The sequence below is a fragment of the Rhodnius prolixus genome, unplaced genomic scaffold (assembly GCF_049639745.1).
Source record: "Rhodnius prolixus isolate KJV_2025 unplaced genomic scaffold, Rpr scaffold_2, whole genome shotgun sequence".
Lineage (NCBI taxonomy): Eukaryota > Metazoa > Arthropoda > Insecta > Hemiptera > Reduviidae > Rhodnius > Rhodnius prolixus.
This window is the reverse complement of record NW_027411592.1, coordinates 29,888,587-29,904,135: the sequence shown is the minus strand read 5'-3', so window position 1 is coordinate 29,904,135 and position 15,549 is coordinate 29,888,587. Positions and strand designations below refer to the sequence as shown.

General features: G+C 33.1%; 1 protein-coding gene across 2 annotated transcripts in view; it reads left to right on the top strand.

The window, feature by feature from the left end:
• Positions 1–12,762, top strand: part of mirr (iroquois-class homeodomain protein mirror) — a 162,793-nt gene extending 150,031 nt beyond the window's left edge. For both annotated transcript variants that reach the window (XM_074118925.1, XM_074118923.1), the window contains exon 5: positions 11,064–12,762. In XM_074118925.1, the coding sequence (XP_073975026.1) occupies positions 11,064–11,659 (596 nt within the window). In that variant the 3' untranslated portion in view covers positions 11,660–12,762. The remainder of the gene's footprint in view (positions 1–11,063) is intronic.
• Positions 12,763–15,549: the final 2,787 nt, after the last annotated feature.

Sequence of the window (15,549 nt, the reverse complement as noted above, 5' to 3'; positions counted from 1 at the left end):
AGTTTCTCATCGAATGTCTGTTAGGTTTGTGCTCACAAAAAGAAAAATAATTAGTTTTCCCAATGCAGATTTTCCGACAATATTTTATATAGCGTTTATTTCCATTCTATTTAAAGAGCAAGTAATTTGAAAAAAAAAAATATATTTTTTTTTTTCAAATTACTGTTGATTTAAATTATTCCAATTCTGCTTTTAAGAATAATTGGTTCAAATTTAATAAAATTTTTAAAACTTATGTATTTAAATAAATTAATGTGGTTAGAATACAGTTAGTTAGCAGCAGTACCCTCATGACTGGCACCAATTGAATAATTTAATGCCGCTTTTGAATGCACGTGGTCAGTTGGGCAGGTGTTCTTTTTTTGTTTTTACTTTTGCCCCCTCCAATGTTTTGACATTTCTTACTGAGCTATGACTGGTTTTCTGATGACATTCTTTTTATTATTATTATTATTTTTCAGCCACATGTGAAGGTAATACGTTGTCCAAATTTACATATACTTAAGTTAGTCAAGGGAATCTAATTAAAAAGAAACTAATATTTATTTAATTCGAACATTCATTTTGAGCAAATATATTGTGCTAGGAAAAAAACTATTTCTAAGCGGTTTGTGCACTTCATGGCTAGCTGTCGTTAAATGTGTGAATGTGGCAGACAAATTGCCATTATTTACATTACCATTGCTGTATTCGCCTATCGAACTGACCCATAATTCTCCCATTTCGCTCAACTGTCCTAAAATTGTTCCAAATAAAAAGTAACGGCTACATTCGTTTGCAATTGGCATGCCACGGCGTAAAGAAATTTCAAAAACCTCTATTTTGTACACTGATTTACAAGCGCCACGGTAGCCGAGCGGGTTAAGAGGCGAGACCTGCAAAGCTAATATGCATTGTGGTACTGGGTTCGATTCCCAGTCTTGGCCTTGGATTTTATTTAATGGTTAATAAAAGAAATTCACATTTAATTTTCATTAAAGCTGTTCAATTAGTAACTCTGTCCGGCGTACTGTTGCATAAGGCTGCAGTAAAAACAAGCCCCTCTATCCCCCCGCTAAAATGTCCGAGTCTACTAGAAAAAAGTCTAAAATAGAAAAACTTTTTTAAATGAAAAAAAAAAACTGTTCTCCCAACTTGCTTTAATCCCTTCGTACAGTTTCTTGCTGCTTCTGTAATCCCTGACAATCCTCCAGGGTCGACTGAATTACCAGTAGCCCTGAGACTTCCTTTAGATCTATAGATTTAGATACAGAGCAAAGTTGATAACCTCCTGGCTAACCTGGCTTGCGAGCCAGAGGAGGCACCTTTGAAGGCACAGTACATGCTGCACACGTTGAGTAAAGTGCATTATTTGATAAATTAAGGAATAAGTTTGATCCTTTACATGAAAGATATTGATCACTTAAATATGTGGCAGGAGGTTTTTTAATTTGTTTTTGGTAATTAAACGCAACTCTCCCAAAATTACCTAATAATTATTAAACCTTCTTGTTTGTAACAGATGTAAAATTATTTTATAGCAATTTTGTGTATGCTTGAGAACATCTAAAGCTCTTAATATTTGATTTTTCTTAGAAAATCACTCGTAAAACGACTTATTTCCCGATATTAAGAGAAATACTTAGCTTTACTGCCTTAGCAATATTCTCAGTAGAAAGAGGATAGAAAAATACATAAAAATGACCTATCTACGTGCTCTTCTTTTTCTTTGATAACAAGTTAAAAAATTGAAATATGATTAATAAATACCAAATTTTGAAATGGCCTAGCACCTTTAATTTTGAAGATATCGAATTGCAGTTTCCGGTTTCTTTCATAACTTTGTATACTCTTTAAAACTGTGTATATGAAAATGGGGGTCAACTGCGAACCCTCACTTTTGGTCGCGCGTCAGCCGCGTATGCGGGCAGGAATCTAAAATCAAGTCACATATTCTGAAATTAGAGGTGACGGGCAACAAATCTTTCCTCTACCATTTTCTTGCTCAGATTAACCGTTTAACCATGAAATGTATTTGAGCCGTCTTAAAATGAATATCCTGTATATCTTCATCAGATTTACTTATTGTGTATATTTATTTACAGAAATTGCTACATAAATTTGGAGAAAAAAAATTATTATTTTTTTTAATAAATGATTTTCTTACTTATGCGGTCGCAACACTCTCCTTCAGCTCGTGATGCAATAAATATTGCACTAGACTCACGAATACCCGATTTATGAGCTCCCGGTGTGATTTTAATTCCAAAAATTCTGCACGATCAAAGAGTTCTTCTAGCAGCAGCCTTATGTGACTAAACCTATCTTGGACAGTAGTGAATAACTAGAAAACCACTCAAATGGCCATTCCCTCGCCTCTCTCTGAGGAATTTCGAAACAATCGCTCGCATCTCTTTCATGTTCTATAATTCTCAAACAAAAAACTTGCGCGTTTCTTCAGTAGAATTTATAAGAAAAAATTTAATAAAATAAAATAAAAGATAACATTTAATTACTTATTGTTTTCTTTTCATTAATGGCTTAACAAGCTATTATTATATGTCGGCGGAAGGATTTTTTTTGCTGTCTTCCTTTTGTCTTGAAAGGAAACGTAAAAAAATATGTCTAAGACATAATGGGCAGATTAAAATAAAATATGACAAGCAAAAAAATGTAATTGTAAACTCAAAAAAATAATAATTTATTGTTGCAACTTTAATTAGCGCGAGATAATTTTAATGCAAACGGTTGGATTGCACTCGACGTTTTCGCTTTGAAATAAGTTCGCATTATTTTCCATCTCACTCTCACACTGTCTCTCTTTCTCTCTTTATTAAAACTGTCCGGTAGGACAGTTGTATAAGGGTTGATGGTCAAAAACTGCACGAAAAAGCGTAACGTTGAAAAACACCCAACTTTGACAATTTTTTTCTCTTTTTCTATAAAAGATAAAATTCCCAAATTTTCTTTAAAATAAAGGGCAAATCCTCCTTTATGACTGTAATTTTTTGCAACAACCCAGATCTAATAGGTTTTGAGAAAAAAGTTGCTGAAAATGAGCAAAAACGGCTTTTTCAAAAATTGTTGTTGTTCTTGTTCTTGTTGTTCTTCTTCTTCTTCTTGTTGTTGTTACCTTTTTTGTAAACAACGTAGCGCCTAAACGCGTGAACCGATTTTCATGAATGAGGTGTCATTCGATTCGGAATTTTATGTAGATGTGCCTTTTGGGGGTCTCGGCCCTGTACATTGAATGGGAGAGGAGTTAGCCCCCTTTATGTAAGGCCCCCTCCAAAATTATTATTACTAATTACTCTGTAAATCTTGGCCCGATTTTGATAAAATTTGGTAGGATGATAGGGTTAGGGCTCCCCTACCTAACAATAAAGCGACGATCTGCTCTTACACTTGTTAAGGGGAAGTATAGCAATCGTTTCAAATTATCGACACGTGAACCGATTTTCATGAATGAAGTGTCATTCGAATCGAAATTTTGTACAGATTTGTACTTTAAAAGTCTCGACGCTATGCCTCATAAGGAGGGGAGTTCGCCCCACCCAAATAAGGCCCTTTCTGAAACTATTATTACCAATATTTCTACAAAGCTTAGTCCGATTTTGATAAAATTTAGCACGAAGAAGTGATTAAAGCTCCTCTATGTGGCTGTGAAGTGCCATCATGCTCTTACACCTACTAAGAGGAAGTACTGCAATCGTTAAAATTATCAATGAGTGAACCGATTTACATCAATGAATTGTCGTTCGATTCAAAATCTTTGCCTTTTAGGGAGAAGTACTGTAATCGCAGTTTATTTTTCTTGCTCCTCTTAAAAGGAAGTACTGAAATCGCAGTTTAATTTTGCTATTTACGTACAAATACCTTCCTATTTTATTCAAAACGCTTTCTCAAAAAAATGGTTATTGAGGATGGTTTGGGGACCGTAACTATAATCATTCTTTAAAAAGATCTCTCCAGTGGTAGTTACGGTTCCGATTTAACACCTTATCAGGTTATAATGATAGAATACCTTATTCCAAATTTTAAAAAATCTGTAAAGCAGACGTAACTTTGCAAATAGACAAAAAGGAAAATCTATCCAAAAGGTACAAAAATCTCCTTAACAAAAACTTACAGTTTTAAAAGTTAAGTATAAGGGTTGATTAAACGCCAAAAGGTACACAAATCAGCAGTTCCCAACATTTCATTAATACTTCATTGATATAATTTAAGTAATTTTACTGCATTAACTTTTCCTTCACATTTTTTAGAATTTATTAGATGTCACAGACCCTTATGCTGGCCAGTTCATTCATAATATTTTTTTATTATAATTATGATAAAATGAGTGATGAATTATTCTGAGTAGTCACATATACATGCATGTTAAAGTAGAAAAAAACAAAGTTAGAGTCGGCCACTTTTTAAATTTCAATCACGGAGGATTCAAAACAATATTTCAGTCTTAAATTCGTCTTACCGAAATATTCGTGAGCACAAATAACATACATTTAATAACAAGTAGATTATTCAACAATATTTACTCATTTCTCAATTGTAATTTAATTTAGTCCCCCTAATTTTACTTATGGTAAAATACTGGAATAATTAGCTGTCCTAAAAATATGCATATCTTTATTTTCTTTATTTTATATTACATATATATAACATTGTGGGAAGAACACCTAGATTGAGAATGTAATTGAAGAAAACTATATTATTTGCGATAAAGCCAGATTATTTATTACTTATTATTACAAACGTTTGACTACAACATAAAATAACAATTACTTTAATCGAAGAATGAACTTAAACCAATGATTTTTATTTAAAAATAAAAATAAATGCATAAAATTATTGATGTAAAAAAAGTTTATGAATTTTTTAGCCTCTTATTTTTTTTATATTTTTTATAACGTTTTCTTTTTCACCTGTGATTAATAGTTTGATTATTATAGATAAATAGATATTACAGTCAATCTAAGTTAAATGGTGTGCTACTTGAGTAAATATTTTGTAGACGAAAATGGCCAGCATAAGGGTCTGTGACATCTAATAAATTCTAAAAAATGTGAAGGAAAAGTTAATGCAGTAAAATTACTTAAATTATATCAATGAAGTATTAATGAAATGTTGGGAACTGCTGATTTGTGTACCTTTTGGCGTTTAATCAACCCTTATACTTAACTTTTAAAACTGTAAGTTTTTGTTAAGGAGTATTATATATATAATACATGTATATTAAAAGTATTCGAATGATTCCTGAATATAAACGTCCTCATTTGCTTTGGCTGAGTGCTTCGACTTTTATGCTATCAGCTTTTTTTATAGATATATTTTATAAAATGGATATGCTAAATAGATATATTTTAGAAATGCTTGTAAAATAACAATAAACTGGTGTAGAAATGAATAATATAAATATGCATTAATTAATAATATCATTGCAAATAAAATAATAACCTTCTAATAATTACGTATATTTTCTGCGCAATCGCTAAATTTAGTGCCCACTAATATAAATTACATTTAGCGAAGGTAGTTCAACAATCACGAACGATTGAAAAATATTTAAATGGCTACTATTTTGAGGGCAATCGTTATATGTGCATAATTATTTTTACATTAGTTAAACAAACGAAATAATGTTAAATTACAAATATTTAGGACTGAAATAGCAAGGATTCGGTCTAAGTGAAAAAACTACAAATCCGTCTTTACGCCAACGTTTCCATAAATTTATTGTTTTTCTCAAGGCCTGCATGTTATAAATAAATAACACAAAAATGAGACTATTGGAACACTGGAAAGAGAATACATAACTAACATCTTATTAAAAAACTATAAGAAATGATATCAACAACAATTCGTTAGAACTTATGTAAGAGATGTTCGTTCGTGGGTTGGTTGAGTTGGGTTGGTTAATCACGTGGAGTTCTTGTTTTTTAATTGACCGAATCTCACTAATTCAATCCTAAATATTTAATAGATTGTTAAATTCATTATTCATTAAAAAAAAAAAAATTAAATTTAAAGTTAGCAATACTATTTCAATGTATATATGTATATTATATAATATAATGTATATATTATATTTTTAAATTTAATGTATTGTGGTACTGGGTTCGATTCCCGGTCTTAGGCCTTGGATTTTATTTAATAGTTAATAAAAGAAATTTACAGTAAAGTATGTTTGCTAGTCGCTTCCGTCCACGGCACCTAATTGGTAGTTGGACATTAAGCCCCGCCTGAAAAAAAATAGGCGATTACTTACTACTTTTATTTTAGTACTATATTTTTAAATTTAAAGCGCATCAACATCCGAGGTCATTGGCGCGCGGAATACTTTTCAGTCCACTGCCAGCCTAAGGCAGACCACTTTTGATACAGACAATACTGTCCATCACCGGACAGTGAGCTGTAAGAAGCAGCTAGGAAGAGAAAAACTAAGGTCAAGCAGCTGGATTCGAACCCCTTTATCTTCTCTTGGATATCCCGCTAACCACCTAGCTTATTTCTTATTAGGTGGTAACTCTGTTGAGTTGAATTTCCTATTTCTCTGGTCTGTGCTTCACTGAGTTAGCCAAACGAATATGAAGTTCCTGCTACTTACGATTTCTTAAATTTTGAGTTGTGTTCTGACTGTAAGGAGAGAAGTGCATATCCAAAAAACACTTTTCCCTACTTAGGTAACCTCAAAAGGAGTATGTCCGATGTACATCATAAACCGGAAATACAAAATTATTGCTACACTTTCTTGCCCGCTGTTAAAAAAAAAAAAATTAATGTTATTTTTAGTTGACGAAGTGACCCAGTTGCCCTCAGACAAACCAAATAGTGACCGGAAACACTTTTAGACACAGTTGCGGTCATCATTGAATATTTATTGTTGGCGTATCATGTCTGAGTGATTGGCTTGGTGGTAATTTCATGATGTTCTGCTACAGTGGCCGGACATAACAACAATCATATTCACACATACGTGATCTACATAGTTAATTGCTCCTTCATACATGGTCATGCAACTAAACAACATTCTTAATTCCTTTTTATCACTATTTTTGTTGTAATAAAATACATAAACTATTTATTTAAACAATATTTTTGATACTTACTCAAACTTCTGGAAAGATATTTTTTAACTCACAATATCCGAAAGATTCAATTAAGTAGAATTATTTTCTTCTTTATTAGTGACACTAAAATTTAATTGCATTCCTCACGATTTGTATATGGCTGACAGAGTTATGCACATTTTTGTTCATGGTTCAACTTTCTCCTCTAAAAAGAATTTTATAAAAATTGGTTAGTCTCTTTTAATTTTGGTTTGTTGTGGGGGTAGTTGTTACAATGCTTGCCTCCTAGAAGATCTATTTCGAATCCATATTAGACCGTTTCCAGTCCTAGATCATCATCAGAATCGTACGTCTCTTCCTCCGCCTTAGCGGTGTAAGGCTCCCTTCTTCTTGTGTGCTCCATCATTCTCTGTCTGCTGCCCAAGCTCTCCTATCGTTCCACACAATTCCTCTTCTCTCGCACGCCTCCTTTACCCCGACTGCACCGCGGTCTATCTTTTCCTCTCCGTCACTCCAGTTTTGCTTCATACGCTACTCTAGCCATTCATTCAGAATCCATCTATTCTCTTCTATTACTTCTTCTGCTGGCTATATTTTCTAGTTGGTTCTTATTGTGGCGTTCCGAATCCTGTCTCTTTTGGTCTTCCTCTCTACCTTCCTCAGATACCATATCTCAGTTACCTGCAATTTACTATTGTGTTTCTTAGTCAATGTCCAAGACTCCGATGATTGATACCTAAAAAACCTGATAGTATTGATACAGTCCTAGATAACTAAGAAAACCTGACAGGGTCCAGGTAAAGTTTTCCTCCAATGACGGAAGCGTCCCAGGCGAATTCCTAGAATAAAATAGCGTTTTCAGTTAAAAGATATGCTGCAGTCTCCTCCAACACTTTAAAGTATCTGTAGGTGCCATCGCACACTAGATCCAACTACTTCAAATGCTCTCTGAGAACAACAGCTCGTAAGGAAACCCATCTGTTTGCTGAAACTATCTTAATTCTAGGCCGAGAAACGCTGCAGTTCTGTTACGATCGTAATTAGCCTAATCCATCTTCATCAGCCTCAGACCAAGAAAGCTGAGCGTAGTTCCTCTGCTTACTTCCTACTCTCTCTTCAGTTTCCCCCGTAGGAGCCATCACCTATCCAGCAGAAAGGTGACTAAAATGGGACTATAGCGTCTTGCCTTATCAGCATGCTCTAGCTTCCAGTTAAAGGCCAGCCCAGGATGTAAAGTTATTATTGAGGCATAGGGTCCAATTCCCGGCGTAAGCCTTGGAACTGGTTCAATGGTATATAAATGGGATTTATAGTAAAGTACATGTGCTACTCGCCTCCGTCCACGACACCTAATTTGGCCGTTGGTTGTAAAGCCTACCTGAAAAAAATAGGCGTTACTTTATTTTATTTTACTTTAGAGTCCAAAGTATAGTACTCAATCTGCGCAAGGAAATGCAGTTTGAACTAGGTATAAAGGGAGGACTAACTAAGGATAACGTTATATTTTGGCACGTTTAAGTGTTAAATTTCATTTCCTATTTGATGAACCATTGCTCAAAAGCGAGGAGAGCAGTTGGAAGAGGCGAATAGATTGTAACTCATTAATTTGCGAAGTTAGACTAGCTATGTGATCTGTATAGGTGAAACAGTTTATGGGCAAGTCGACAATGAGTAAAATGAAGAGAATTGGCCCTTTGCTTCACTGTGGATCGCTATCTTCACAGGCTAAAAGAAAGAATATAAACCTTTCTGATTTACAAAGCAAAACCTGTTGGAAAAACAGGATGAGAGGATTAATGAAGTGTAAGGAAGATTTTTTGTTTTGTTCTTTGTCTTCCGCAAGAAACTCATCATATGCCAAACTCGATCATTTGCACAATGTTGAGAAAGGCACCCGAGCTCTAAAGACCTAATATAGTGAGTCCAGTTTGTAAAAATTTAATTACTTTAGTTGGAAATAAGAGAAAATTGCGCGTTTACACACCCCAAGTCTAACTGAATATAATATTTTAAAGAGAAAATGCCAGATTTATCTGAACGTTCAATAAATCTGTTCAACAATTTATTAAATACATACAATAATACGTATTTAAAAAGGAAAATTACCTACTACAATAACAGTACTGTTACGGGCCATGTGTACATTTCTGGTATAACAATACAGAGGTTTTGAAAACAGTGTATAAAAAGTAGAGAATGAACACCCCATCCCTTCTGTGTATATATTGAAGGCAAATATTTACGCTGAGAACGTCGGCTTAGCGACGTCCATGAATAAAATTGTCTTTTGTAAAAAAAAAAAAAGCCTCCCTCTATTCAGAGAACCAACTGTGTCAAACAGTGGGGTAAGGGGTTGGCGAGGAGGGCGAGGAGGTTCATGTATGTAAGTCTGCAAACAAGAGTTAAGCTAGCTCGCGCAACGAATGCGATCACGTGACCTTCTATAATACGCAATTAAAGCCAGTCTTCTTTTTCTAGTATTTCTGGCTTGTGACAATGGCATCATAAATCAGGGATAGTGCTTAATCAGTTTATTGCTGACGCCGTTTGGGTTAGCCATAACGGAACTCTGATATTTCCCATAGAGGGGTTCCATATTCTATCTCACTCACACACTCACACAAGTAAGGAGATGATGATGACTTTGCTGAGGGATGCTGAGCTCTATCCTGCCTTCCCCTAATGCACTCCAAATACATCTCTCAGTTTCTTGTTTAACTTTTTAATATGACTAAACTGTTTTATTTTATTTTATTATTCTGCTTAGAGTTCAATTGATTAGCACTTTTTTAAATTTTTCTGCAAAGAAATTAATTATACGATTTTTAGAAATCATTAGATTGAACAACAGATGGATACCTTCATGAAGCTGTATGTTCAAAATGCGTTTTCTTTTAAAGAAAATTTCACTAACAGTAAATTGCATTAGTTACCAAAATGAAGTGATATCTCAGAACTCCCTCAGAATACTTCTAAAACTAATGATATAATTCGAAAAAAAAGCTGAAAAATGTAGAAAAATTTTTAACTTAAAATCTAGAATATTTAAAAAATCTTTGGACAAATTTGCGGACTTCCAATCAAGTTTTGCTTTATATTTAGGATTTCAGCTATTGTACAAAGTTTATTCTTATTAATGTTATAATCAGTCGTAGTGAAGAACCATACTTTAAAATCAAATTTCACAGAGAAGCGTGATTGTAAAAGTTTAAGGATTATTTAATCCTGAAAACAATTTTAAAATTACATATTGACGAAGAACTGCTTATAACATAAGTAAACGCAACTATTTTCTAGAAAATTGTTCTTACCATTTTCAAGAAAGATCTGAAAAATTTCAAGTTCATGATTTAGGTTGATGGTTGATAAATTTTAAACAAAATCTTATAGAACTGGTTCCATGGATTTAAGTAATCATACAAAAGAACTGCTTGCAATGTTTCGTTCCAAAATTGTACTGACCAAACTGTTTGATCCATTTCGTGTTCATGGGGATTCTAAAACATATATATTCGGCGAAGACTTGGATTGCCAATGGGTCAGATTGATTACTATTGGCAATCAGATTGATTTTGGAAAGCTCACTTCTCTAATCAGTTTTTAAAGATTGATTACTGGTTTTTACTGGCGCCACCGTAGCCGAGCGGTTAGAGGCGAGACCTGTAAAGCTAATATGTATTGTGGTTCTGGGTTCGATTCCCGGTCTTTAGGCCTTGGATTTTATTTAATGGTTAATAAAAGAAATTTACAGTAAAGTACGTTTGCTAGTCGCCTCCGTCCACGACACCTAATTGGTAGTTGGACGTAAATACCGTCTGAACAAATAGGCTATTATTTTACTTTACTTAACGAAGTAAACAGTTTAAACGGAAAGTGGACATCATCTGGACGGATTAATATCTGCTCCCTTAAAAATGTCGTCAAATGTCTTTCCACATTTTTGTAAACTGAAACAGCATACTATAACATTTGTTTCTTATTTGTTAATTTAACTTCTTTATTAATTTGTTGCAGATTCAAAGGATTCAGGCACGGCCTCCAGCGAAGACGGCGACCGTGGAAGCCACCGGCTAGATTTCGAGAGATCTGGCAGCGGTGGCAATGGTAACGCAGGCGGCGGTGATACCGGCTCTGAATGGAGTGAATCCAGGCCAGACTCACCTGAATGCCTTTTCCTAGCGCCAGCCTACCCAAGGTTTTCATCACCGCCTTCGGCCACACCGCCGTCAGGGGCCGGAGGCGGTGGAGGAGGTACGACGGCATCATCCAAACCACGCATCTGGTCTTTGGCCGATATGGCCAATAACAAAGATGAAAGCGGGCGAGCTAGCGGTTGTAAAATGGTAACACCACGGGTTAATAGGTGTTTGCCTTACACGGCTCGGCCACATCCTGATCTCTATAGAGGATTGTATGCGGCACACGATCCGGCATTATTCGATTCTTATAGTCGAATGGCAGCGCATTCCTCGCAATCGATGGCAGCTGTAGTGGCTGCTGCGGCTGCAGCAGCGGCAGCAGGAAGTCCTGCATATGCTTCTCCACCACCTTCGTCAAGCTCTAACTCGTCCGGTCAACCAGAAAGCAAGCCGGATACACCTAGAGCCTGACCAGCCACGTTGCTGCAACCCAATATTTCTTTGTGATAATCGTAAATTAAAGAAAAATAAAATTAATGGCATAAAAATACAAAAAAAAAAAAAAAGTAATAGTAACATTATTGTAAATTCGATTATTGTACAGTCCAAGGAGAAAGTATGAATGTGATATACATATATACATTATATATATATATATATATATTTGAGTTTTTATTTATAGAATGCTCGTTTCTGTTGTTTGCCGTGACCCCGATCTAAAAGCCTCTAGTGCCGTAAAGGGACGACCCCAGACCTCCGAACAAGGTGCTACCTATATACCTGAAGGTTACTCTATTAGGTCTATTCCCTTATCAACACAGTCAAGCCTACATAAAATATTACCATTACATAAATAAATATAAAAAAGTAAATATTTTTTTACAGTGTTATATTGCAGATCTATATTTTAAATGGAAATAAATACACGATATATATTTAAACAAAGAAATATATAATATTGAAATAAAACTGGTTATTATCTGAATAAAATATTTAAAATAACTGACATTTTGGTAGATACTCAATTTAATTTGTATTTATTTTGTTGGTTTCTGTTTACGATTTAGGACATATTTGTTTACACAAAAGTGTACATTTATGTACTAGATATATATTTGCAATGTACCAAAGCGCAGTGTCTCTGTTATTGCTCCACCGGGCGTGGATTACATGGGCTAATTATGAGATATTTATATTATTTTCAATTATATTATCACTTCAACAGAAAGGAAAAAGAAATTAAACATGTACAGCCTATCCGCCGATCGCAGACAACATAAAGAAAAATTCGAAATGAAAGATTAAAAAGTCGCCATCGAAAAATGAGACTGTTTTACATAAAAGTTTTTATAAATAACAAATTTAAAAAAAAAAAAAAATAGAGAAATACATTTATGAAATATTCTCAATTTTTTCGTGGTGGCCGCACAAGCAATAGACTCGAGGCAACACTAGTCAAGGTAAACTAAAATTTAAAAAATTAAAAACAAAAAATAAGTTCGGAAATCAAATTTTATAAATATTTAAAATTAACTTTATTTGTCACCATCAATAAATTTAAAAAAAAAAAAAAAGTGTAAAAAATAAATAAATAATAATTTTAGGGTACTATACGTCCATTTGGGTTGTTCCAAACCCCAAATAACAAAATCATTGTAAATGTATTTAAATTTTGTTTAATTAAAATTAATATATTCGTGTTTGTAGTAATTTGTATTATAGAATGAGAGGGAGTTAAAATTTACAGAGGTTGGTTTTTTCTTAAGAAAACTTTGTATATTCCAATGAGCTTTAACAAATAAAATGAGTTAAAAAAAAAAAAAAATTAATTAAAAAAGAAAAAGCAAATTATTGATATTACGAATTTAGATACGAATTTTCTAATATAATGTATATGTATTTAACATATGTGTCAAAATTTGTAAATATTAGGAACTATATATTACGTTATTATTCGCAGTATTATCTATAAATTAATATATTTTAATGAGGCTAGTTTGTGAATAAATTTAAAAATTAAAATTACAAAATAAAAAAGAAGAAATTAATAATAAGAGAACAAAAAATTAAAAATTTATGTCAAGAAATAAGCCTTTCTTTCATTAATTTTAAATTTATATTAAAATTAAAAAAAAAAAAAAAAAATTATCCTATTTCTATCAATTTTAGAAGATAAAGTGACTCCACAAGTGTTTAATACTTGCATCTCCCCTGGCTTTACAAGGGAAACCTCTCCTTCACTTTGTGAAACACAATTTTGTAAATTAATGAAGAATATCACAAATTTTTTAAACGAGAGAAACTTTATTTCAGGACACCATTTTTTTAATTTGGTTTGTTTGTTAATTTTTAATAAATGTTATTTTCTTTTTTTCCTTTTTTTTTTTGGAACAACCCAGTGTCATCTGTATTGATAGCAAGTATAATATACGTTTCACTCTATGTATATTCATGTATGTAACTATGTAGTCCTAATAGGCAAGAAAAAAAGTTGAAGACATTGCAAATTAAATAAACTATTTGTTATAAAAATTAATATTTTTTTTTTTTAATTATTTTACTAAAATTGTTCCTTTTAATTATCCTCATGGTTTTAACAAGTGTCTGATCCATTACAGAACAAGTTCTTTCAAGGATCCAACAAAGGGATTAAATATAAAGTGGGTAAGTACAAAGAATATGTTTCTAAAGATGAGTATTAACAATAATACTCGTATTATAAAGATTTGATGGTTCCAAAATATACATTTACATAAATTTTGGTTGAAGAAATCTCTACTCCTTAGGGTACGTTTACAACGGAGCTGTGAGTATAGATGATAGCAGAGATGATAACTGATAGAGTAAAATATAATCGCTGATTAGTGTGCACAACGGAGCTGTGATACATGCAACATGTCCGAGTAGTGAAGAAGAGTTTTTATGTTCAGCAGCAACAAAAAGGTACATTTTAAAGAAAAAACGCTTTAGAAAATATCATGTACATCCCATAAATAAAAAACGAAGTACTTTGGGCGAATTTCACTATTTATATAAGGAACTTAGAAATTATCCGGATCGTTTTTTTGAATATGTGAGGATTGGTCCACCCACATTCGACTATATTTTAGAAAAAATAAGGTCAAAATTAAGAAAACTTTGGAAAAATTGTCATGGAAATCCTATAACCATAGAAGAAAAACTAGTGATTACTCTTAGGTAAGTAATGATTTTATTGAAAAAAAAACAAATAAATACACATGAAAATAAATGTAAGCACGATTTAAAAAACAAAATATTGTTTAAAAGTAAATAATAAAATAATAACCAAAAATAATGAGTAAAGACAGCACTAAATAATTTTTCGACGTCCATTTTGAAGCTCCGATACTGGAGTTCAGCTAGCAGAAAAATGAAAAATTCAATTCTATCATCTATGCTCGTTTATAGCAGCGAGTATGAGCCACTAGTCGAAGCTTCGTTGTGCACGCTCACATAAGAATGTACTAGGTTATTCTATAAGCGCTGATGCATCACTGCTATCATCTCCGCTATCATCTATGCTCACAGCTCCGTTGTGAACGTACCCTTAGACTGTGAGGAGGAAGAAAATGATTATTAGAAGAGACCTTAATGTTGGTTCAGAATTCAGCCCAAACTAAACAGTATTAGTCTGAGAAAAGAGTCGATTGGAGATTAGTGAAGCTGTAAGGGAAGTAGCTGTTCTTAAATCATTCAATTGCATCGATAATTAGGATTGGAATGGAAACTGAGAGGTGAGGAAAACAATCGATCATTAAGACTACGAATCTTTCTGCACAAATAAACACTGATTTTGCCATGACTTTTTAATGGCGTTTCTACATAAATCGGAGAGGAAACATTCGCATGTTTTTCCCATACTGAGATTAGTGCATTTCAAAATTAATGAATCGATAAAAATTGAATCGATCTTAGCGACAATAGTCTGAGGAGAGGAAACAGTAGCCCGGTAGAGCGCTCTCTCTTTCCTTCTGGCAGAACTCGTAACGGAAATTTCAACTTTCATTTAAAGTCCAAAGCGTCCGAGTAAAATACATGTTTCCATAAAATTTTTTGATTTTCTAAATGAGCTTTTAGCAATCCCAGATTTGACGAAAACCGTCGGAACAAAAAGCACATTTTAATAACATATGGTGCGAACTTCTGTTAATTAAAAAAATTATTTAAAAAAAAACCAACAGCGTATCTAAATAATTTATGTAAAATAATTAATTATCTGCCTCTTATTATAAAGAATGAGTAATGATTAACACAGTTTCTTAAGTCTGTCATTAATTTTGTATTCGTTCATGTTATAATGTACTCGATAAAATTAGATTCAATTCCACATTAAAATCACC